Source organism: Panicum virgatum, chromosome 9K (genome assembly GCF_016808335.1).
Source record: "Panicum virgatum strain AP13 chromosome 9K, P.virgatum_v5, whole genome shotgun sequence".
Lineage (NCBI taxonomy): Eukaryota > Viridiplantae > Streptophyta > Magnoliopsida > Poales > Poaceae > Panicum > Panicum virgatum.
In genome coordinates this window covers 10060759-10086033 of record NC_053144.1, presented here as the reverse complement: position 1 = coordinate 10086033, position 25275 = coordinate 10060759, and the positions used below count along the sequence as shown (strand labels likewise).

Sequence of the window (25275 nt, the reverse complement as noted above, 5' to 3'; positions counted from 1 at the left end):
GACCCAATTGGCGCAGCTTCATATGAAGTTGTGCCAAACGGATGTTTTGCTAGTAATTTCATCCATGAAGCACCTGGTGAAGCTATTTTCAGCTTACGCTTAGGAGAAGAAGCCGAAAATCGGCAAGCCCACGTTTTGCAAACGATTTTGAAAATAACTTCAGCTTCATCAGGTAAACTGCTTCACCAAAGAATTTGCTTCAGGAGCCGCTTTAGAAGATACTAAACGACGTCTGAATTGTGATGCCATCAGGCAAATAGCCCCCCAACTGCACATGAGTTTTTTTTCCTATGCTAGGTACCAACTCGACTGCGTTATGGTGAGAAAGCAAGATGGCTAGTATAGAGATACTTATCTGTTCTAAATTATAGATCCTTTTATTTTTTTCTAAATTCATAATTTTTGCTACGCATCTAGATATATATTGTGTCTAAATATATAATAAAAACTATATATTTAGAAAAACTTACAATTTGAAACTATCCATCGGAGAGGATTCGGGAAGGGCTGGCCATGGGATTCGGTGGGGAGGAGGAGGAGGAGGAGGGAGAGATGAGAGGGCGGTTCACGGGAGCTCCACTGCTGCCCCTCCCCTGCTCGCTGCATGCTTGCGAGTTTCGGGCCGATGCCAGAGGTAGGAGATGGAACTGACAAATGGGCCCCAGCCGGCAGTTAGAGGATATGTGGGACCCAACTGTCGGAGAGGGAGGGGAGATGAGGTGGTTACGGGTAGAGAGAATATTTCGCGTGGCCCTGCTAACTGTGCGCCAGTGCGTCATAACTTGGTGGCGTGCCACATAGACAAATGTGGTAAAATGAATGAGCCGCAAAATAAGAGTGGAAAAGTTGTAGGCGTCACTTTAAGAGTGAGAATCGGACAAGTGCCATCCGACATAATGGTAAAAATATAAAAACCCATGAATGGAGCCGCCTAACAAAAGCCTACGAAGGCAAACAAAATTATCAAAAAAAATTGATTCAAAAACATTGTATGGGATCAGCGCCCACCGAAGTCCCATACTGTCAGTGTGACGTGATCCACTCGTCTAATAGTTTGGAGCATAGGAGAAGGAAACATGTTCCATGCATTAAAAAAAAAGGATATTCTAGGAATACAAAAGAAAAGAAAACTTTCTAGACCGGTGGTGTGTAGAGCATAGGAGAACTTTTTTTTTTGAGCTAAATTGTCTCAGAGTACAAAAGAAATGTCCAGTTCTTGCATAACCATGGAGTCAGTTATAAAAATAATGTCCCTCATTGAAAAATAATCATTTCAGTGGCGTTTACAACTGCATCTCCAGTGGGGATAGAGGGGCAGACCAGAGAATGCAAGGAGAAGTAAAAACTTTTTTATTTGCTTTATTAAAAGGTAGCATGCAAACGAATATCCCATTAAAAAACACAAGATTTATGTGAGAAGTTAATTGTTTTTAAACTATCTTCAAGGTTGGTAATGGGTTGGATTGTAGCAAAACAACAAGGGGGAAAAAGGGCCCGTACGTGTGACGTGTCTCATGCCAAATTTTGGTAAGGTACGTTTGGATGTTGGCATTGGAGGTCGGAATTGAGAATTGGAATTGCATACGATGAATACCGCTGTTTGGATGTCCGGGGAATTGAGATTTGGTATTGAGGAGCCAATACCACGGAATCGATCGACAGCTAAAATAGCCCTTCATCAAAACCGAGCCATGCCCCTCCGTATTGGGAGGAATCGCTCAGACCCCGCCATAGCCGTCGCCATTCCCTCCACCAGCGGCGGTGAGTCCAGCAAGCCGCGCCGCCCTCTCCTCCCTCCGCCGTTGAGGCCGCGCCGCCCTCTGCTCCCTCCGCCGGTGAGGCGCGCCGCCCTCTGCTCCCGCCGCCGGTGAGCTGTGCCGCCTGTTCCTTCCCTCCACCATCTCTCGCCGCCGCGGTCCTCCATCTCCGCCGCCGCGGCCCTCCATCTCCGTCGCCGCGACCTTCCTCTTCTTCTTCCCGTCCGGTGAGCCGCGCCGCCCTCTGCTCCCTCCGCCGGTGAGGCGTGCCACCCTCCCCCTCCCCGCTACGCCGGCGGGCCGCGCCGCCCCCATCCTCCCTCCCTTGGTGGGCCGCGCCGCCCCGTCCTCCCTCCCCCCGACGACTTGTGCCGCCCCCGTCCTGCCTTGCTCCTTGATTCCATCTAGCAATTTCATCTGCATCCAAACAATGACTTTGGTATTGTAACCCAATAACAATACTATTCTGATTTGGCATTGAAACTAATTAAGTGCCAATGGCTCCAATATCGACATCCAAACGGAGCCTAAGGGTTCATTAATGACATGGCAACTGTTGTGAAAACACGGTAAAAGAATAACTGTTCTCGATCCACTATATATGTAGGAACATCCTCAACAGGAAACAGAGACCAGGCGTCACATTTATCTGCAAAATCGGCAATTACTACTTAATGAGACGACATTATACTAAATGAAAGAGAGAAATTGCCAAAATGGTGCAGCTAATACACTTGGATGTACATGATTTGAATCACAAATCACCTTGTAAACTTTTTTATTACTTGGAATGAATCAACCGAGATTTAGATTGATAGCTATGTATCAGATTTCGTAGGACCATCCGCCAAACCTTTAGTGAGCAAATCATAATTGATGGAGGCAAGCTGTGATAGATTCTGCAGCAAAAGTTAGAATAGTGTGTAAATTTTAGGCAAATTACTCGTCTCTAGCATCGGATGATGGACACCTTTGACACCTGGCTCTCTGGTACTATGATCACACTAATAGTACATAAGATGATTTTTACTACTTCAGTTGTGCAGATATTGATTGCATATTACTGAGGAGATATATAGAGGAACTGAGGAAGTGAACAAAATGTGGATAAACTTGGGCATCCGCAAAGTGAAAAGAACAGGTCTAATCTATTTGTTTCAAAGTGTAGGAGAAAATAATGTTTTGTATTCCTCCAAACCCTAGAAGGGTGGGATATATAGTTTCTATACATGGGCCTCTATACAAGGACTCACATATACACCAACACCCCCCCGTAGTCTGAACTACCGGCGCAGCGGTGTTCAAGACTGGACACCAAGAAAGCCCACACCCCCCGCAGTCTGAACTACCGTCGCAGCGGTGTTCAAGACTGGACAAGAAGAAAGTACAAAGGGTAAATACCCCCCGCAGCCACAACTAGCCACATGCTACGTTGAGACTGGAGCGAAACTCCGAGAAGGTCGAGGAGGGTAGTCCCTTGGTAAAGATGTCAGCAAATTGGGAGGTGGTCGGGACATGGAGTACCCGAACATCGCCGACGGCGACCCTGTCGCGCACGAAGTGTAAGTCGATCTCCACATGCTTCGTCCGCTGATGATGAACGAGGTTGGTGGAGAGGTACACGGCATTGATGTTGTCGTAGTAGACGAGCGTGCTCTTGGCGAGTGGGCTGTGGAGCTCTGCCAAGAGCTGTCGGAGCCAGGACGCCTCCACCACGCCGTTAGCGACAGCCCGGTACTCATCCTCAGCACTGGAGCGGGAGACAACCGGCTGCCGCTTGGACGACCAGGAGACCAGGTTGTCGCCCAGGAAGACGGCATAGCCGGAAGTGGAGCGGCGAGTGTCCGGGCAGCCAGCCCAGTCAGCGTTAGTGTAGACCACCAGCTCAGAGGTGGGAGAGCGGTGAAGAACCAAGCCGAAGCCAACGGTACCACGGACGTAGCGGAGGAGACGCTTCAGTGCAGCCAGGTGAGACTCCCGGGGATTATGCATGTGAAGGCATACCTGCTGAACGACATAGGTGAGATCCGGTCGGGTGAAGTTCAGATACTGCAAGGCACCGGCAAGGCTCCGGTAGGCAGTAGGATCAGCCACGGGATCACCCAGATCAGCAGATAGCTTTGCTTGAGTATCGACAGGAGTGGAGCATGGCTTGCAATCAGTCATCCCAGTCCGCTCCAGAATGTCGAGTGCATACTGCCGCTGGTGAAGGAACAGGCCAGACATGCGAGTCTCAACAATAACGCCCAAGAAGTGGTGGAGCTGACCAAGATCCTTCATAGCAAACTCTTGCTGCAGAGAGGAGATGACGCGCTCAAGCAACTGCTGACTGAAGGTGGTGAGCACAATATCATCAACTTAGAGCAGCAGGTAGGCAGTCTCATCCCCACGGCGGTAGATGAACAGAGAAGTGTCAGTCTTGGCCTCGGTGAATCCCAAAGTCAGCAAGAAAATGGCGAACCGAGAGTACCAAGCCCGAGGAGCCTACTTCAGACCATAGAGGGACTTGTTGAGCCGGCAGACCATATCCGGATGACTCGAGTCCACAAATCCCGCTGGCTGAGAGCAGTACACTGTCTCTGACAGAGTGCCGTGAAGAAAGGCATTCTTCACATCCAGCTGGTGCACAGGCCAGGAGCGAGAGAGTGCGAGTGAAAGGACCATACGCACAGTAGCAGGATTCACTACTAGACTGAAGGTCTCATCATAGTCCACACCAGGCCGCTGGGTGAACCCCCGGAGAACCTAGCGAGCCTTGTAGCGCTCCAGTGTGCCGTCAGCCCGATGCTTATGCGTCCAGATCCACTTGCCAGTCACCACATTGTAACTAGACGGACGCGGCACGAGGTCTCATGTCTTGTTGGCGAGAAGAGCCGCACACTCCTCTTCCATCGCGCGACGCCAGTGAGGATCCGCCAAGGTGTCGCGGACAGAGGAGGGTACCAGAGAGATCCGCGGCTCTCCCTCGGTGGCGGAGAGAGTCGCGGCCTGAGACGCCATCCGTCGAGTCACCATGGGATGAATATGCCGAGGATCCCGGTGGACGACTGGCGGGTGGTACACTTCCGGCTCGACTCGAGAGCGAGTCGGCGGAGGCGGAGGCGGCGGCAGCTCCGGTGTAGATGGCGGCGGCGACGACTCCGGTGTAGGCGTCAGAGGAGCCTCCGGAGCCAGAGGAGCCGAATGACGCCGGTACATCTGCACCAGCTGAGCGTACCGCGGCGGCGCCGGAGTCGGCGCCGGATAACGCTGGTACACCTGCACCGGCTGAGCGTACAGCGCAGGTCCTGATCACCGGAAGCGGTGTCGGTGTGCCGGGAAAACCTGCAGGGAAAGGAAAGACAGGTAAAGGTGGTTGAACCACCGGGTCAGTCGGAAAGAGGGACTCCAGCTCGGGGTCAGGAGAAGGTGTGGAGGAGGTGGAGTAGGGGAAATCCGACTCGTCAAAGACGACGTGTCGGGAGATCAGGACGCGACGAGAGGTGAGGTCAAAGCATCGGTACCCCTTGTGGTCAGGGGAATAACCAAGGAACACACACCGAGTCGAGTAGGGCGCCAGTTTGTGAGGAGCAGTGGCGGAGGTGTTAGGGTAACACGCACACCCGAAGACCCGAAGGTGGTCGTAGCGAGGAATGGTACCGAAAAGAGCGTGGTGTGGGGTGGGAGCAGGAGAAGCAGAGGACAGAAGACGGTTGAGCAAGTATGTGGCGGTGTGGACGCTCTCAGCCCAGAAGTGTGAGGGCAGAGAGGCCTGGATCAGAAGGGTGCGCACGACGTCATTCGTCGTGCGAATCACCCACTCAGCCTTGTCATTCTGAGGAGAGGTATACAGACAAGACATACGCAGCAGAACACCCCGAGAGAGGAAGAAGGAACGGGAGGTGGAGTTATCGAACTCACGCCCATTGTCACACTGGACGGCCTTAACGGTGAGACCGAACTGAGTGGACACCCAGGCAAAGAAGTGGAGGAGGGTGGGAAAGATCTTAGACTTGGCGCACAAAAGAAACGTCCAAGAGTAGTGCAAAAATCATCGACCACCACCAGATAATACTTATAGCCAGAAAAGCTAAGAACAGGAGAGGTCCACAGGTCATAGTGAACAAGATCAAATGCATGCGTCGCATGCGAAGAAGAAGAAAAAGGGAGCCGAACATGACAACCGAGCTGGCACGCATGGCAAAGGGGCTCAGCAGGAGCCATAGTACTAGGAACATCGGTACTACGACTGAGCTGAGCCAGAACGTCGCGGCCAGGGTGACCAAGATGGCGGTGCCAGGTGGTGGAAGATGGCGTCGCGGCAAAAGCGACAGACCAAGACGGCCAGGGCGAAGAAGAAGGCGAGAGTGGTGCAGCGGAAGAAGGAAGGCGAAGGGTGTAAAGGGGCCCCGTGCTGTCACACTGGAGTAGTGGACGGCGAGAGGCCGAATCCTTTACAGTGAGGCCAGATGAATCAAACTCGATGGAACAAGAATTGTCAGCTGTAAACTGACGAATGGAAAGAAAGTTATGAACCATCTGAGGAGCAATAAGGACATTGGGAAGACGAAAGGAACCAGGAGTAGAACCCACGGCAGTAACAGGAAGGCAAGACCCCTTACCAACCATGATGGAAGAAGGACAAGAGGAGTGTGGGGGTCAGACAGAAGAGAGGATACCGGCATGTGGGGTGGTGTGGAAGGAGGCACCCGAGTCGGCGATCCACTCGGTGCAGACCGGCGGCGTCCGCCCCATGGCGCTGAAGGACTGCGCCAGTGCGGCCTAGTCCCACCCCCAGGCCAAGTCGGCTGCTGGCTGGGTGGAGCGGACGGGGTCTAGAGCGGCGCGAACAGGGGAGCAGCTGCGGCGAGCATGGCCGCCGGCTGGGGCTGAGGACGAGGCCCCCCTGACCCTAAAATGGCCACATCGGGATGCGCCCTAGCCATGGGGTGCTGAAGGATGGCCAGGGCGTACCTCCAGGGCCAGGAGCAGGAGTGGGAGCCGGAGTCGGGTCCGGAGTGCCTCGGGCACCACCACCACGTCCCCTCCCCACCCCCGGTCTGGCCGGTGAGAGGAGCACCATGGAGGGGGTCAGGCGGGTCGATCCGGGGTCTAGATCCAGAGGGCGAAGCCTGGTGGGAGGACGAAGCGCCGTGCTCGGTGAAGGGAATGATGGGCGGGACAAGGAAATGGAGCTTCTCGCGCTCCCAAGTGACGGCAGCCGCGCGGGCCCGCTCCTGAGCTGCCGAAGCCTCGGACTTGGCAGCGAGGAGGGCCGCGGCGAGAGCGGCGTCGACCGTAGTAGTGTCGGCGGCGGCCTGCTGCTTGCGAAAGGCGGTGGCGGCGAACGGTGCGTCCGCGGGGGGCATACTGAATGCCATGGCCGGCGCGGCCGTCGCGGGCGCGGGCAGGGGCGCGGTCGTCGTGGGCAAAGGCGCCGCGGGCGCGGCCACGAGCACAGGGGGCATCGCCAGTCCGCGCCAAGGAGGAGGTGGGCCACGCAGCTACTGCTGGAGTGCGAGCGCTGCAGCTCGGCGGCGACCGCACCCATGGGGGTAGCAGCAGCAGTGGCAGCCAGGCCCGCGCCGGCCGCGGGGGGCGCGCCCTCGTCCGCAAGCCAGGTCGCGCCCTGTGACATCCCAGAGTTTTAAAATGCTAAGCAAAATAAACTAAACATAGAATCATGCCTAATAAACAAGAGCAATTAAAATTATGCATTTCTTTCGAGAAATAATATATGTGTGTGTTTGATTATGCATGTGTATATGTGTCTATACGTATATGAAAACAGGTGAGAAAATGAAGTTTTGCACATGAAATGACGAGTTCTTCAAATCACAGTTTTTAAACATTTAAATTATCTTTCAAATTGTAACAAATAGGTTTTCAAAATAAATTTTAAACCGTTGCTTAAATGGATTTTTGACCAAAACCAATGTTATAAGTTTTCGAATGACGAACAACTTTTGTGTTCAAAGTTTTTCGAGTCGCCACACAAAAATGGGAGAAAAATTTGAATTTCGAAGCATATAGGACCTTTTCGGATGCACTCAAGTTTCAATTTATATCTTTCAAACGAAGTTTCAAATGAACGTTTGCCTAAAACGAAAGTTGTAGATATCGAAATTTTGAGCAAGTTTGGTATTCAAAAGTTTTTCATTTGAGGACATGTAGAAGTAGAAAAATTGAGTTTACAAACTGGAGTTTTAAACTTCGCTTTATTTACGAAACTGCCCTCACTCCATCTCTCTTCTTCCTCTGTTTTCTCCCTCCCTCACGCCGTTTGCCGCCGGTGAGCCAGCGTCGGCCACCTGGCCGGCCACGCACCGCGCCCCGGCCAAATCCGCCTCGCGCGCCCCTGGTATCGCCCAAAACCGCTCGCCCTGGCTTCTCCTACGCGCGACACGCGCCCCGCCATCCTCCGCTCGCGCCGTTGCCGTCTCGACGTCGGTGCCGTCCCGCATCGTCGCGTCGTTGCCTTCCCCACCGCTCAAGCCGTCCCAATCCATTCGTGAGCCAAATTTGATTTCTCCTCTCTGCTTCACCTTGTCCAGAGCCGAACCCTCTTCCCCATCGCCCGAGCTAGCCTCGTCGTCGCTGTCGCCATGGCCGCCGAGCTCAGCTCGCCGCGGAACTCCACCCTCCGCTCCCATTATGCCAAAATCGAGCGCACCACGACTTTCCTCACGTCCACCCGAAGCTCCTCGGCCTGGCCACCGTCGCCCAGCCACGCCGGAACGCTACCGCCGGTGAGCAGGGCCGCCGCCGCCCCTACCTCTCCGTGGAGACCCCTCCTCCGCCCTCCCTTGGCTCCAACCGACCTCGGGAACGGCTTCACCTCGCCCCAATGGAGCTCCCAAGCCTAGCCACCTCCACCCATGGCCGCCGGAGCGCGGCTGCGCCGGAGCAGACCGCCGCCGTCCGCCGCTCTCCGCGGCGCCGCCAATTCCGAGCACCCCAGCCCCCACAAAGGCCCTCTACAGGTGCGGCTCGAACTCCTCTCCATTTCCCCTAACCTAGCCCCCACCGCCGGTGACTCTGCTCGCCGGAAAAGGGTCGGCCGCCGCTCCTCTGTTCCTGGTCCGACCAGGGACATCCAGTTAAAAGAAATGAAAATTCCAGGGGCTAGTTTGCAAAATGTACATGGACTTCAAACAGCAAACTTTGAAAATTCGTAGAAAATCGTAGAAAAATCAGAAAAATACAAAATCAACTGTTCCGAAATCCTTGCACCCATATCTACAACTTTTGTTACATCCACTTTTGCATTTGACCAATTTTTTTATCTTTATATTAAATATTAGTTTTATCCACATTGGTATGTATCTCAAGTTATACCCACGATATTTAGCTAATTTTTGGACAGTGTGCTACACCCTATATGAATAGATCACTGTAAAAATTTGAGGACATTTTGACAAATCTAGCTATATGTTTCATTAGATATTGGTTTATGCCTATGTTAAATAGAATTAAATCCACAGGGCTTTATATTAGTTTTATTAAGCTGAAATTTTTACAACAGACTTACCATTTCTAGATGCTATAGAAAATTTTTGGGAATTTTTAGTAAAGTATAACTAGTCCTTTTAATTTATTCATGAATAAACTTTGTAAATCAAAAGCCCTAGTTTCCTTCATTAGAAAAATCTCATAATTTTTACTAGAGCTTGGTTTTCAGTACATGAACTTGTCTGTAAAATTTTAGCCACTGAAACTAAGTAGTTTACTCTGTAGATTTTTAGTTAGATAAATGCCTAGGAAAGGAATCTAAATTCCTATGCTTGCTGTATAGCTCAATAAATTATGAAAACTTTACCACAAGCTCATCTTAAGGAATCTAACCTACTGGTAAAATTTCATTACCAGAACTTGCATTTTTTTTAACCCTAGAGTTTTGTTTTTGTACACTAGTAGTAATAGATTCATGAGTTTTTATGATTTATTTGTTACATAAAATGACCTGAAAATTTTACTACACACTAGTGACCCAGTAAATCATCTCTCATAATAATATCAGCACCATTCTATGCTTTTAGCTTTAGTTATAGTTTTCTCTTGTTTTCCATGTGTTAATATGATGAAAAACACTTTTTCTGCATTTTTCTGTTCCAATATAAAAGAAAAGCAACACACCCAGCTCTTTTATGAGTTAGTATAGATAAAATTAATACTCCATAAATGACTGCCCAGGAAATATTAATTGACAAGTTTCCCATACCAACTCACTTTATGTTGGACTACAACTTTATCGTGAAGGAAAAATAATAACATCTAAATCGCTAAACAACTCGAAACTTTACATTCATACATATGCATTGTTGCATTTTATTTAGGTACGATAGATGAACCACGTGAAGAATACGACGATTGAAGCCGAGCCAGAAGACGGTGAATGGTGGAGACGTCTAGAAGATGGACGGATGGATCCCGATGTGCACGACGGAAGGAAGATGCTCGCCGAGCAGCTGTCCTTTAACTAACACTGACCAAATGTTAATCCCAGGCAAGCCCCGGTGCATCAATCCCAGTATTTTAAATGCTATACCAAATTATGTTCCTATTATGTATCTGTGCACTTAAGTTTACAGGAGTTGACTGGAACCTTAGTTGCATGATTCCTAGGTTCCCTCAGTTGATCTACTAGTATGTGTAGGTCGTTAGTACCGCCATGCTAAATAGGACTCGATAGAAGTCGAGTGATTTTCTATCACTCGCGAGAGTTAGGACTTTTTGGATTATGGAAAAGTTATTGAGGATGAATCAATGTGGAAAGAAAATGGAGATCGGGCGGAGATGAGTTTGGCTAAGGATATGAATTGGATGGAAAGTGCGTCTCCGCCTGTGTCGATTGAGGACCGATCTGTTGTGGCAGTGTTGATCGAGGATTGAACAGTACTAACCACATGCCGAAAGTAGGAGGTAGTCGAAACCGGTAAGCTCGGTACCATATGCACACTGGTAGTATGAACTTGATACTGTCTTCCCAGTGGTGCTAGTGGGTAAACTCATGGCTGACCCTTTGTAGGTAACGGTGGGGCTAGCAGTCCCGAGTTGCAGGGCAGTTCAGCTATTCGGTGTGCATATAGGAAATGGTTGACTTGTATAGTCCGACGGGGCTTACACAGGTCGTGTGTGTTAGGTCCACCTTGCAAGGTATAATATCGGATCGATTCGCCGTGACTCGCGGATATGAGAGCCTTGATCTCTTTGTCACATCGTAGTAAGAAATTGAAATGAGGATGAAATGATGATGCTATTCTTGGAGGATTAATTTGATATACCATGCTTGTTCTAGATATTCGTGCAAACCTAGTTAATGCTTGCTACATTAAACTTGAGCTAAAATGAAGAAAGTAAGGACTCATTTTTAGACGCTTTTCGGCAAACAAACCCCTCAAGCCAAAAGCCTTGCATGTCTAGATAAAGGGCTAAGTATACCCTTAGTCGGGTAAGCCTTGCTGAATATTAGTATACTCGGCCTTGCTTGTGGCTTGTTTTTCAGGTGGCACATCTGAGGATATGGATGACGTCATGTACGGGCTTCATCATGACGTCTTATTTCGTCGTTAGGCTATCGTTCGTTTTCCATCACACTGAACTCTGTATTTTTTTCTTTTGTAAAATTCAAACCCGGTTTGTAATAATGATTCAGTTTCATACTCTATTTTGTAAAATTTGCGGAATGTTGCATTCTCTGGACTGCTTTGTCGATCCTGTTTCAAGTGGTTTAATCGGGATTTTACCCGACAGCACTGCCGGATTACTCTGTTTTAAGTGCGTGTTAACCCTAGTTACCGTTTCGGTGATGGTTAGCGCACTTAAGCCGGATTAATTTAGGCAGGGCTGCCACACGCCCGCACCCAGCTCAATGCGAGGGAGCCCAGGCGGGGCAGCAAGCCAGCTTGGCCACCAACCTAGATCAGCAGTGGCCTGGGCGGCGGCGGCGGCTGCGTCCGCGCCGGCCGGGCCCGCGCCGGCCGCGCCCGTGGCGGGGGCGGCGGCAGCAGCGTCGGCGGCGGCGGCCCCGCCCTGGAGCAGAGGAGGGGCGGCAGCAGGGGCGTCCGCGCCCGCTGCGCCCGCGACCAGGGGAGGCCGCGGTAGCCGCAGCCGGAGCAGAGGGGCCCGTGCCTGCAGCGCCAGAGGCCGGCCCGGCGGCAGGGGAGAGAGGAGGGAAGGAGGAGAGGGAAGGGAAGTCCGGCGGCGCCGGCGGCCGGCCGGCCATGGAGGCGGCGGCGGCGTCTGGATAGGGAAGAGAGGATCTAGGCTAATGATACCATGTAGGAGAGAATAATGGCTTGTATTCCTCCAAACTCTAGAAGGGTGGGATATATAGTTCCTATACATGGGGCGCTAGATGAGCCTCTATACAAGAGCTCACATATACACCAACACAAAGGAAAAAAGAGGCTACTCAATGATGATTCAATTATGCATCTTTCTGTGCTTTAATATTGTTAAAAAGTAAGGAAAATAAACGTCCCGTGAAGCTGTAGGCTTACCTTGAATGAGAAGTTTCTGAAATAATAATTGACTTCTGAGTCAGATTCAAACTCATTAAGCTCACTGCAACAATTTTCCTAATTTGCACAATTTGTAAAACGATTAAGCAAAGCAACTGAAGAACATGAAGGTAGGTCAACGATTCATATGCAGTAGTGCAGTACTCTTTTATATATATATATATATATATATATATATATATATATATATATATATATATATATATATATATATATATATATATATATATCCTTTTCCCTCTACTTTCTTCTACTACTTAAAATTATTCATACCGTGCCATCTTGGCGTTTGCTTGCACAGCTACTGCTTCTATTTCGATTATCACTGGAATCCTCGAAGCCATATGTTTTATATATGGTTTCATCTGACAGATTCCAAGAACAACGATTGCTGAAGTGGCTGGCATCAAATGCACTCTCTGAGGATGGGACAAAGGCAGTCTGCAAACAGTTTCGTGTTATCCCGAGCATGCCTACACGAAAGAGACACAGGACAACTTGGAAGAAATGAAGTAACAAATAACCCCTTTCTGGCTTTCTCACCTTCTGCCAAGTAAGGGTATCCCAGCTAATGTCTTTAAAGAAAGGATGTTGTTTAACCTAAAGAAAATAAGATTCCCAACATCATTTATGTCTATATCATAAACATTTGAATAAATTATAGCATGATATAGGATTTATAGTATCATAAGATTACCTCAAAGGCACCATTTGCTCCTAGACGTTGATGAGGATCTTCTGTTAATAATCTGGAGCAATTTGTTGACTATCAATTTATCAAATAAGTTTACTCAAACAATATTAGAAATTAACTTGCTCAAAGAATTATATCATTATCACACATAAAGGTTTCAAGCACATGTCGCTAATGAAAAGTTATACCCTGAGAAACAAACTAGTATAATTTAAACCAAGAACACAACTGAACAGAGATAACACTAAAGGTACTGTGCCTAGTGCAGTGTTTTAGGGATACATTACAATAGCATTGCCCCAGATCCCCCAGATCCTGATCGACCTCAAATCACTTGAATTATTTGGAATCTGCATGACACTACTATGAATCTGCTTTGTCGATCCTGTTTCAAGTGGTTTAATCGGGATTTTACACGACAGCACTGCCGGATTACTCCGTTTTAAGTGCGTGTTAACCCTAGTTACCGTTTCGGTGATGGTTAGCGCACTTAAGCCGGATTAATTTAGGCAGGGCTGCCATGATTGGTATCAGAGCTGCAAAGCATACTCCAGAGAGGACAACAAACCTTAAAAACCTGTTTTCTTAAAGATTTGACCACAAAAATCGCGTTTGCAAATGTGTTGGTCCGTTAAGGATTGTGCCTAGATCGTAAAGTCCTAGAGAAAACTATGATAGTTTTGTTAGGTGGCTATTTACTTATGGTTTATTTATATCTGATTTCCAGCACTTTACATTTTTGTCAAATCTTACTTTTGTGCACAATCAACCCTTAAATTCTGTAATGACGCACCTACGCTAAGGTAAGAAGGTAAGGATCCTCAGTCAGCTGAGGGAGTCTGACCTTCCCGTCGGTGATGCGAACCGAACGCTGTGCTCAAGCAGTGGCCTACTTGAACTGCTGCCAATATACCGACCATCAGTCGATTATATTACAATAGCATTGCCCCAGATCCTGATCGACCTCAAATCACTTGAATTATTTGGAATCTGCATGACACTACTATGAATCTGATGTTCTTTCTTAGCAATAATTCTGACGTTCAGTGTTAGAATCTAATTGATGAAGTTGATCTGCGTCAACTTTTTAAGAGTACAATAGCAGCGCCTAGTTCACGGTCAATCCAGTCCGCTGTACAAGCGCTGCTGTGTGCTGTCCGATGACAGCAATCAAATTTTGAAATCGAGTATAAGTTACACTTCAGCACTGCTCATCAGATGAAACGACCCAGATGAAACGACCCAATATTTCAATGAAGGTGACACCAATGATCTGTTAGTCACTTAGTCTGGATTTGCCCCTAGTCTAGGTGCCCAACATCCTATCGGCCTCAATAATCATTTAAACTGTTTGGAGTCTGCATGACATTGCTAAGAATCTGATGCTCATTGTTAGTATCTGAATGACAGTTGATTTTGATCAACCTTTTGTTTTTACTTGCACATTTATTTAATACTTGAAATATGGGAGGTGAAGTAAAGTTTTTTCTTGCAAGCATAGCATAGTTAATTAACAATGATGGATCATTCATCATTGGTTGTAATGTAGGGCTAATGTAACTGATTCTTTTTGGGGAGGGGATTGAGGCTTATATTTGTATATTTTCTTCTCCTTATTGTAATCAACACAGCTCTCCTGCGCGTTCAGAAAACAATGTAGGGATCTCATGCTTGGCATTGCAACAATAATTGTGAAGAATGGTGCCCAGAAAAGAATAATGCAGTACAGTTGTTAGCCCCTCAACTGTTTCTGCTATGAAATCCATGCTACCTTTTTCTCGATACTGGCAAAATCATTCGGCAGATAAACATTTGAACTCAAGGAGCTATAGCATGCAAACTTGTGCCGGAAGTAATTTAACACTCTAATGGTTTTGAACATTTCTTACTTGTCAATTAAATCTTGTGCTTCGAAACTCATCTTCTCTGGGACAACTGGCCAATGTATTTTGCGATTCAAAATACTGTCAAAAATTGCCTGCAGTGTTAGCAAGGTTCATTTGGCTCTGTACGTGGATAGTAATATGGGCAGGTTCATTTACTTAGTGGCCAAGTCCCTTGGTTGATTAGGATAGGCAAGGATCTCGGTGCAGCTATATTTCCATAAGCCCTACCGTGACCTTGCCAATATGTACCCATGTACTCTCCTTTTGTGGGACCGAAGCCGGCGACCAGAGGGGGTGAATGGGAGCCGATCAAAATTTCTTCCGAAATTCAAACCGTCGGTCTATATCGCGAAAATCACCCAAGCCCTCAAGCGTTCTGGCCAAAGTTTGGAGTAGCTATGGAAAAGCTAAACCTACACAAAAGGCCTCGAACGAGCGAGCGAAACCACGAAGCAAAACGGAAGCGAATCGGGAAAACTGCAGAACTGATCTGCCTAGACCGATCTGACCGGTGCGCTGGACCGATCTGACCGGTCGTGCCTACCGGTCTGACCGGTAGCACCCAGAAAACCCCCGAGAAATTGGATTCAAACGGTGAATCCTGAGCAAACGACCACGAAAACCGATGAAACTTGGGGGATTGCTTCGCCCCTACCCCGTAAGCATATCCCCAAAAGATCCCGTCCCAAAGATCAACGAAACATGAGAATTATGGGGGAGATCAAAAGGGATTGAGGTTTTCTCAAACACTCAAGAACTCGAATTCGAACACGCCAGTGATTCCAGAGGGTTTAGGTCAGAGTTGGGAGCACAGTAATCACAGCAAAGAACTCGAGGCCTCCTCTCAATCAAGTGTGCCAAAAACGAAATCGAAAATCCATTGCACAAGGCACAAAACCAGGGGATTGAATTGAATCAAAAGCCCAGAGGGCACGAGGAGGATAGGGCCTCCTTTTCCAATCAAATCCCTTACAAGGTTTCAACAATCCATGGACAAAATCAACTCAAACGAGAGGAACAGAGGGAGGGAGACGCAGGGGCGGCGGCCTGGAGAAACAGAGAGTCCACGAACAGATTACAAAAGCCGCTCTTAACCTAACACAAGTGAATGGGTATTTATACCCGCGGGACCGGTCAGACCGGTGCGCTGGACCGGTCAGACCGGTTGGTTAGACCGGTCAGACCGGTGCCAGAGACCGGTCAGACCGGTTGGCCTGCAGCACCCCCTGTACATGATCTCATCCGACGGCCGAGGTTCTTTCTTCGAAACGAAGTCTTCTCCGCGATGCCGCCGTCTTGATGAAGATCCAGTCCGCGGTTTTGGAGGGTCCGCGAAACCCGGGTTGATGGCCGGTTTTGAGAAAACCGCCAAAACCTCACGCGCTGGAAGATTCCCGCCTCCACGCCGTGGCCCTAGATGCCATTCCCGCCTCGGCCTTCTGACGGCCCTAGATGCCGCCCGACGCCCGTCACCTCCTCGCCCGCAGCGAGGCCCTAGACGCCGTCGACGCCCGTCACCTCCGTCAGTCCCGAGACCGACGCCCGTGCCTACACGACTTGGCGTCTTCAACCGCCGTCCGCCTCCTTGGTTTTGTGGCGCAAACCAAGAAACCCGCCTTCCGTTGCCGCTTGCGCCCTCGATCCAGGAGTGGACGCCACAGCTGCCGCCCGGTCCGAGCTTCGGTCCCGGCTGCCCTTCACCGCCGTCCACCGCACGGTCCATCGGCCACAGCACCTCCACGGCAGCTCCCCGTCGACACTCGACGCCCGTGTACCTGCAATCCAAAGACCAAGCGCACGATCACACCGCACGGTTGACAATTCACTCATCACAAGCAGGATAGAGTACTCAACATTCCTCAATCTTCCCCTTGATGAGTGCATTGTCAACACACCACAAACGAACCAAGAGAAGTGAAACCAAAGAAGAACAAAGAAGCACGAAAGAGAAGAACTCAAGCAAGTGACGAAAAGCTCAAAAAGGCAAGAACAGTCACTTACTCAAGCAAAGACCGATCCCCTAAGACAAGGGCAAAAGCTCGACACAATCGATCAAAAGCCAAAACATGACTCCTCAAAGACAGAGGTAACGCTCGACGCAGTCATGCAAGAAGCAGAGGGAAAACGAGGAAAACTAGGAGCCAAAACCAAAGCAGAAACTCCCCAAGCAAAGTTTTTCCCTCTCACAAGTGCAACTCTCCCAAAATGATGCACTCTCAAAGCCCTGTGCACAACAAATTTTTCAAAAATCAAACAAGTCTCCCCCTTGTTCGATCACTTCTCTCAAAATTCTCCCCCTTGTTGGCACATGCACACATCAAGCCTAAAAAGACCTAAAGGTCCCCCTGAAGCAGAGACTCCCCCTGAACAGATGCTATGTAATGAATGCAATGCAAGAGGTGTAAGTGAAAGCATTCAGGGATACAAAGATATGAGCAACATCTAGTCACAAGCACGTGTGCATCCACAAACCAGACCTGCATCTAGCTCAACAGGGTATATCAAATCAGTCTAGAGCTAGGCAAGTTCAGTTTAGGAGAAATAAAAGCATCACCCATGATCTAGCACTAACAAGTAGGAAATGGAAAGCAGTGCTACTCAAACACATACAGGTGAGCCAAACCAGCCAAAACAAGTTGCCAACATTCCTTTTTCAAACAAATTTATCTCAATCAATTCTTAATGCCAAGGGTTGAAAGCTTGTCATGCTTTACTTAGCAACGAGGCCAAGCCTATGCCAAAAGACAATCAGAAGCTTAAAGCACTCGTTTCAGTCATGCACAGCCTTGCCCGGGTTCTCACAAGTGCAAAGTGAGCCGTCCCGAAAGCTCGATCAGTGCGACAAGCAATCCCACCTGGATCTTTTCAATCCAATTTAAGAACAGTTCAAGCAATTTTAACAGATTTAGATCATTTCAAGTATGAATTGCTTAACGAAAAGCCACACTAGCATGAATAAGATAGCAAAGCATATCAACACGCCCTAACATGCTAGTAGCCAAGACAGGGTGATCATGTTTTCAGATTTTCAAATCAAAATAGCTTAACTCAGATGATGTCATATACACAATGGAGCAAGCTATACATGATCAAGTTTATCAACTCACACTAGCAGGCACTAGAAGATTAGCAATGTATACAAGAATGCTAGTGCAAGTGAGACAATGCAAAATACAAACATGTACAATGCATATGCACAATGCAACTACCAAACTAAGAGAAAAACACGGAAAAGCCAAAAGCTAAGCAACTGAAGAATTTAGCAAATACAACGGCTCAAAGACACACAGAACTAGACCAATGAATCCAACTGAGTACCATGGAAAAGGCAACAATCAGAATACCACCAGTCCATCCTGAGAGGAAAACGTACAAGCCGAACGCTCACATACCTCGATGAAGATCCCGCTGGACCTAGAGCATAGCAAGCTCGAGGTCACCTCCCCTGCGTCCTCAGCGGGTCCACCTTCTGCTCGAACAGGTTCTTGTAGAGGTGAACGATCGAAATGGAAGTAGTGGTACTGGATCGTCCTCCTGAGCTGATGTAGTCGAAGCAGAAGGGGCCGGAGACTGCAGCCGGCGCAGTAACTCCGGATCATCATCGGCACCTGAGGTAGAGCTCCCCCTCAACAAGTGATACCTAGCACAAGAGAAGCTAGGACACAAGAAAATAGCAAACTCCAAAAATCCAGAGCAACACTCAAGCAAACGATTAGGTGTTAGTCAAGCTACATGCAAAAGTATACCAAAAGACACTCTAGAATATATCAAGACGAAAGATATTCCTAGAAAAGTCTAAAGGCACTCAACAACATGAACCAAGGCAGCAAGACTATATGAAAAAAAATACTTGAGCTAGCAACCAGACCTAAGGAGTACACGCTACACAAGCATGAGGGGAACTGAACAAGGCACACACCCTGAGCTAGCAAGAGTCATGACAATATGAAAACCACAAAAACTAGCATACAGAGTGGCTAGTCCACCATAGCACAAGTACAGACCTAGCAAGCAGAGCAAGTATGAGATAAAGAGTCTACAACAAGTCACAAGCAGAAAGTGTACAAAGAACTCAAAGAGCAAACTCAAATGTACATAGGATACAACAGCCACCATGGACTATCCATCAGCCTTGGAGAACCATCAAGTCTTGATCAAACCTGCATAAGACCAAGATCCATGGAGCACTTGTTCTCCAGGCCTCCAACCTGCATGACCATCGAGACAAAGGAGGAGCAAACGTCTCGACACTGGGGTTAGCAAAGTGAGAAGCAAACCAGTGACGAGCCATCTGCTCGACAGAAGGGTAAGCAAAGTCAGGCAAAGCATATCCCCTGTCCCGTCTACCGCGAGGCTGACGAACACCACCGCGAGGAAAGCGTGGAGTCTCAAAACCTCCTCCAAAGCCTCGATCCTGTGGTCCATAGCCGTACTGAAAACGACCAGGAGCACGGCCGGCAAAGCGACCACCCGCTGGAGCACGGTAATCACCACCGTCTCCCTGACCTCCACCTACACGGCGCGCCCTAGCATCTCGCCTATCACCACGCCGAGAAGGACCATGCACCCGAGCAGAGTACATGTCCGCGTTCCGTCTCTCCTGCTCTCTCCTCACAGCCCGCTTCCTCCTGAAGCAAAACTCCTCCAGGTGACCTTCCCTGTCACAGAAGTCGCAGTGGTACCTCACCTCACGCTTGGGAGGTGGAGGCCTAGCCTGCGGACGGGGAGGAGCAGCCCTCTTCTTCTGGGCAACTTGGGCTGTGGCAGCAGGGAGCGTGTCGAGGGGGTTCCTCAGCGCATTGGGCTTTGGAACCCAAACCTGCTTCTGCGGAGGTGCTTTCGGTGGTTCTTTAAGCACACCATCCGCGGGGTCAACAAGCGAAGGTTGCATGCTCGTGCTAGCAGTGTTTCCAGCAGCCTTGCCGATCTTACCATACAACCTGTCAAAGTCTGACTTCGTGTATGTGTAACCGACCCCAAACCCATCACCACGCTTGAACTGCTTGATCATCATGCCCAACTGCGGCTCACTAGCAGAAACCCAACTAAGAATCGCCCTAAGATAGGTATTCTCATTCTCCAGATTGACTTTCTCTATCGCAAGATTATCCAAATCAGAGATCAAACCAGGGCAAACAGAGCAGTCAATAGGTGGGCTAGACTCTATGACCTTAGTCTTTCCAAAAGACTTGATCAAAGCGTTATTCTCCTCTAGCTCCGACCTAAGCATGGGACAAAGCTTACAAGCGCCAAGCAAAACTGGCCTAGACTTCATCTCCTCTAGCTCGCACACAACAGTAGCAAACTTAGACGGCAACGAAGCTAGATCAGACTTAAAGATAGGACACTCATCGCATTCAAGCACATCACTAACAATGGGAGCGTCCTTGACAAGTTCAAGCTCATGCTTGGCCTTGGCTAGCTCGTGAGACACGTCAGAAAGCGAAGTCTTAGCAATATCTAAGTTCGCGACGTTCTCATCATGCTTGGCACGGAGAGCAACAAGATCATTCATGTGAGATATGCAGCCAACGCACTCATCCTCACTAGATTTCTCCCTAGCACAAGCCAGCTCAGCCCTAAGCTTTCTACGCTCTCTAGCTGCTTCCTTAAGGAGCCTCTTCTAGTTGTCGAGAGTGGCGTACAACTCCCTAACCTCTGTATCAAGCAGGTCGATCGTGGAGTTTACCTCTGAATCGCTCTCGGATCCAGGAGAAGAGCCGGAGTGCGTCGGTGTAGCATGTCCACCCGAAGACGCACGAGCACCATTGGCTTCGCCCGCCATGGTGCAGAAGCTCTTGCGTCGACCGGCCGCCAAGCAAAGGCCGATGAAGCCGGTGGCTTCCTTGTCCCACTTCTTCTTCTTCTTGTCGTCGTCGTCGGAGGTCGGTGAAGAAGAGCGGTCGGTGTTGGAGCTCTTGTCGAGGTCGCTGAGCTGCGCCAGGAAGGCCTTCTCCCACTTCTTGGCCTTGTACTGGAAGCGCTTCTTGAGCGACTCCTTGTCGAAGCGTCCTCCCCGGTCACGACTGCGGTGCTTGTGGCGCCGACGCTCCTTGTTGGAGCCTCCCTCGTCGCGGTCGCGGTGGCGGTAGTAGTCGAAGGAGTTGTTCTGGCCACCGCCGGACTTCTTGGGGCAATCGGCGACGAAGTGGTTCAGATCGCCGCAGTTGTAGCACCCGGGGTCCTTCTTTCTCTGCCTGTTGTGGTAGACGTGCTGGAACTTGCTGATGAGGAGGCACAAGTCGTCGTCGCCCAGCGTCTCCAGCTGCTCATCTGAAACAGAAGGCAAAGAGGCAAGAGAAAAGGCAAGAGCAGAGTTAGCGTTAGAGCTCGATCCACCTGGGCCAGTCACAAGAGCGACGCTCTTGGAAGGAGGGGCACCATTGAGCTTGGCTCGTGTCTGGTTATCCACCTCTGTGGCCTTGAGCTTGCTGAAAAGCTCGTTCACGGTCAGAGTCTCATAGCCTGCAGACTCAATGATCGTGTTCACCTTGAGATCCCACACAGAGCGGTCAAGTGCGTAAAGCAACTTGAGAGCCTTCTCGTGCTCTGTGTACTCAAGGGCACCAGCAGATCTGTTCGCATTGACCTTGTTCACAATCGACTGAAAACGACTGAACATCAGGTCAATGCTCTCACCCGGCTCCTGTGTGAAGTTCTCATACTCACGCCGGTGAGTCTCGAACAGTCTGGCCTTCACCTGAGGTGTACCCTCGTGGTAGTTCTCAAGACACGTCCAAATTTTGTGGGCTTCCTGAAAACCCTGGACGCGTGAGAACTCCGCACGAGAAACGCCAGCGAACAAGGCATTGACGGCCTTGGCGTTAGCCTCGTGCTGGGTCACCTGAAGCGGTGTGGTCTGAACAGCAAACACCTCGTAAAGGTGGTTCGTGGTAATCTCCCAGACTTCGGCTCCCATGCTCTGCAGGAAGGCTCTCATGTGAACCTTCCAGTAGGCATAGTCCTCGCCGGAAAACACCGGGATCTTACCAAGACTCGCCATGGTCGTCGAGTGGTTTTCGAACCGGTTAAGGTATTGAAAACCTCAACCAAGCTCTGATACCAATTGTGGGACCGAAGCCGGCGACCAGAGAGGGGGTGAATGGGAGCCGATCAAAATTTCTTCCGAAATTCAAACCGTCGGCCTATATCCCGAAAATCACCCAAGCCCTCAAGCGTTCTGGCCAAAATTTGGAGTAGCTATGGAAAAGCTAAACCTACACAAAAGGCCTCGAACGAGCGAGCGAAACCACGAAGCAAAACGGAAGCGAATCGGGAAAACTGCAGAACTGATCTGCCTGGACCGGTCTGACCGGTGCGCTGGACCGGTCTGACCGGTGCGCTGGACCGGTCTGACCGGTGCGCTGGACCGGTCTAACCGGTCGTGCCTACCGGTCTGACCGGTAGCACCCAGAAAACCCCCGAGAAATTGGATTCAAACGGTGAATCCTGAGCAAACGACCACGAAAACCGATGAAACTTGGGGGATTGCTTCGCCCCTACCCCGTAAGCATATCCCCAAAACATCCCGTCCCAAAGATCAACGAAACGTGAGAATTATGGGGGAGATCAAAAGGGATTGGGGTTTTCTCAAACACTCAAGAACTCGAATTCGAACACGCCAGTGATTCCAGAGGGTTTAGGTCAGAGTTGGGAGCACAGGAATCACAGCAAAGAACTCGAGGCCTCCTCTCAATCAAGTGTGCCAAAAACAAAATCGAAAATCCATTGCACAAGGCACAAAACCAGGGGATTGAATTGAATCAAAAGCCCAGAGGGCACGAGGAGGATAGGGCCTCCTTTCCCAATCAAATCCCTTACAAGATTTCATCAATCCATGGACAAAATCAACTCAAACGAGAGAAACAGAGGGAGGGAGACGCAGGGGCGGCGGCCTGGAGAAACAGAGAGTCCACGAACAGATTACAAAAGCCGCTCTTAACCTAACACAAGTGAAGGGGTATTTATACCCGCGGGACCGGTCAGACCGGTGTGCTGGACCAGTCAGACTGGTTGGTTAGACCGGTCAGACCGGTGCCAGGGACCGGTCAGACCGGTTGGCCTGCAGCACCCCCTGTACATGATCTCATCCGACGGCCGAGGTTCTTTCTTCGAAACGAAGTCTTCTCCGCGATGCCGCCGTCTTGATGAAGATCCAGTCCGCGGTTTTGGAGGGTCCGCAAAACCCGGGTAGATGGCCGGTTTTGAGAAAACCGCCAAAACCTCACGCGCGGGAAGATTCCCGCCTCCACGCCGTGGCCCTAGATGCCGTTCCCGCCTCGGCCTTCTGACGGCCCTAGACGCCACCCGACGCCCGTCACCTCCTCGCCCGCAGCGAGGCCCTAGACGCCGTCGACGCCCGTCGCCTCCGTCAGTCCCGAGACCGACGCCCGTGCCTCCACGACTTGGCGTCTTCAACCGCTGTCCGCCTCCTTGGTTTTGTGGCGCAAACCAAGAAACCCGCCTTCCGTCGCCGCTTGTGCCCTCGATCCAGGAGTGGACGCCACAGCTGCCGCCCGGTCCGAGCTCCGGTCCCGGCTGCCCTTCACCGCCGTCCACCGCATGGTCCATCGGCCACAGCACCTCCACGGCAGCTCCCTGTCGACACTCGACGCCCGTGTACCTGCAATCCAAAGACCAAGCGCATGATCACACCGCACGGTTGACAATTCACTCATCACAAGCAGGATAGAGTACTCAACATTCCTCACCTTTGATCAATCAATACATTACATTCCCTATTGCTTACATGGTATCAAGAGACCGGGCCTCTCCCGTCTCGCTTCCGCAACCCTAAACCCAAGCTCGCCACCCCCGACGCAGCTTCCTTCCCCCCTCCGCGCGCCATGGTCGGCTCCAAGGACGGTGCCGCCTCCGTTGTCGACCTCTCGGCGGCTGCTGCTGCCGATGCCGATGCCACCAAGCGCGCCGAGGACGCGCGCCTCGCCGAGGAACGCGTCCGCCAGGCGAAGCTCGCCCACGATGCCGCCCTCACCCGCGCCCAGGAGGCCAAGCGCGAGGCGAGGGAGGCCGGCGAGCAGCGCGACGCCGCTGCCAATCGCGCTCGCCTCGCATCTGAGCGGGCGCGAGAGCGCCGCTGCTGAAGCGGCCCTCAAGGTCGCTGACGCTGACGCCGACGCCGATGGCGACCTCGATGTCGAGGGCGGCGATGACTATGGCGCCTCTTCCCATGCGCCTCGTCCCTGCATCCACGACGCTCTACTCGTCCACGAGGCTGCCGCCATCATCAACCTCCACGCGCAGGCGTCGCCGTCCAGAGCATCCGCTCCCTGGTGCCTGTCGTCCTCGACACCAAGTCCACCATCTACTTCCGGTGGAAGGAGTCCCTCCTGCTCGTCCTTGGGAAGTACTCCCTCAGCGACCATGTCCTCTGCGATGCCTCCTTCTCCACCTCGCCGGACTAGGTGCGCATGGACTGCGTGGTCAAGTCGTGGATCCTCGGCACCCTCTCCCCCGACCTCGCCGACACCGTGCTGGATCGCGGGGTCAGTGCTCGCACTGCTTCGCTCGCCGTTGAGTCCCTGTTCCTTGGGAACAGGGAGACACGCGCCCTCATCCTCGACCAAGAGTTCCGTAACGTCAAGCAGGGCGACCTCAACATCACCGACTACTGCAGCAAACTGCAGGGTATGGCTGCTGATCTTCGTGCCCTTGGTAAGGAGGTCCACGACCGCACGCTCGTGCTCACCCTCATCCGCGGCCTCAATGAGCAGTTCAAGGATGTTGGCCGCCACATCCGACGTGGCCGGCCCTTCCCCTCCTATCTCGATGCCCGGAATGATTTGCTGCTAGAGGATCTCAACTTCAACACTGCTCCTCCACCCCGTCCGCCCTCCTCACCTCCACCGGCAAGGCGACGCCTTCCCCGCCCGCACCCAAGCCGCCCCAGCACGCCGGCGGCCATGGGGACAGCACCTCCGGGGGCGGCCAGAAGAAGGGCAAGCCGCGCTTCGGCAAGCGCTCCGGCAGCGGAAAGCCGAGCGACACCTCCCAGTCTGGAGGCAGCAGCCAGGGCTCCAAGTTCGGGGGCGCCAGCACTATTCCTCCCGGAATGGTGAGCATCCAGCACCCCTGGACCGGGGCCATCTACATGTGGCCGGGCCAACGGCCTCCCCTGGCGCCCATTCCCCGCCCGGCGACTTAGCAACAGCCACCCCCCCAGACCATGGTCGCCCAGCAGCCCAGCGCGCTGGTTGCTGGCGCCCAGAGCCAGGGGCTGTGGCCCTCCTTTCCTGCGTCGCCGACCCCTGGATTGTACAGCCAGGTCGCTCCGCCTCCAGGGTTCTACGGCCAGCCCTCCGGCGCGATGTCATGGGACCAGCAGGCGCTCGCCAACAACTTCAACACGGTGTCGCTCGCTCAGCCTCCCTCCCACGACTAGTACTTCGACTCCGGCGCCACCAACAACATGACAT

The 25275-nt window shown here is 51.0% G+C and overlaps 1 protein-coding gene across 1 annotated transcript in view; it reads right to left on the bottom strand.

The window, feature by feature from the left end:
* Positions 1–1718: 1718 nt before the first annotated feature.
* The window catches only part of LOC120647693 (probable serine/threonine protein kinase IREH1), a 38465-nt gene continuing 14908 nt past the window's right edge, over positions 1719–25275 (bottom strand). Inside the window, 7 exon segments of the mRNA XM_039924557.1 lie at positions 1719–2174; positions 2606–2656; positions 12239–12316; positions 12533–12700; positions 12803–12859; positions 12957–13008; positions 14843–14931. Coding sequence (XP_039780491.1) covers positions 1719–2174; positions 2606–2656; positions 12239–12316; positions 12533–12700; positions 12803–12859; positions 12957–13008; positions 14843–14931 — 951 coding nt within the window.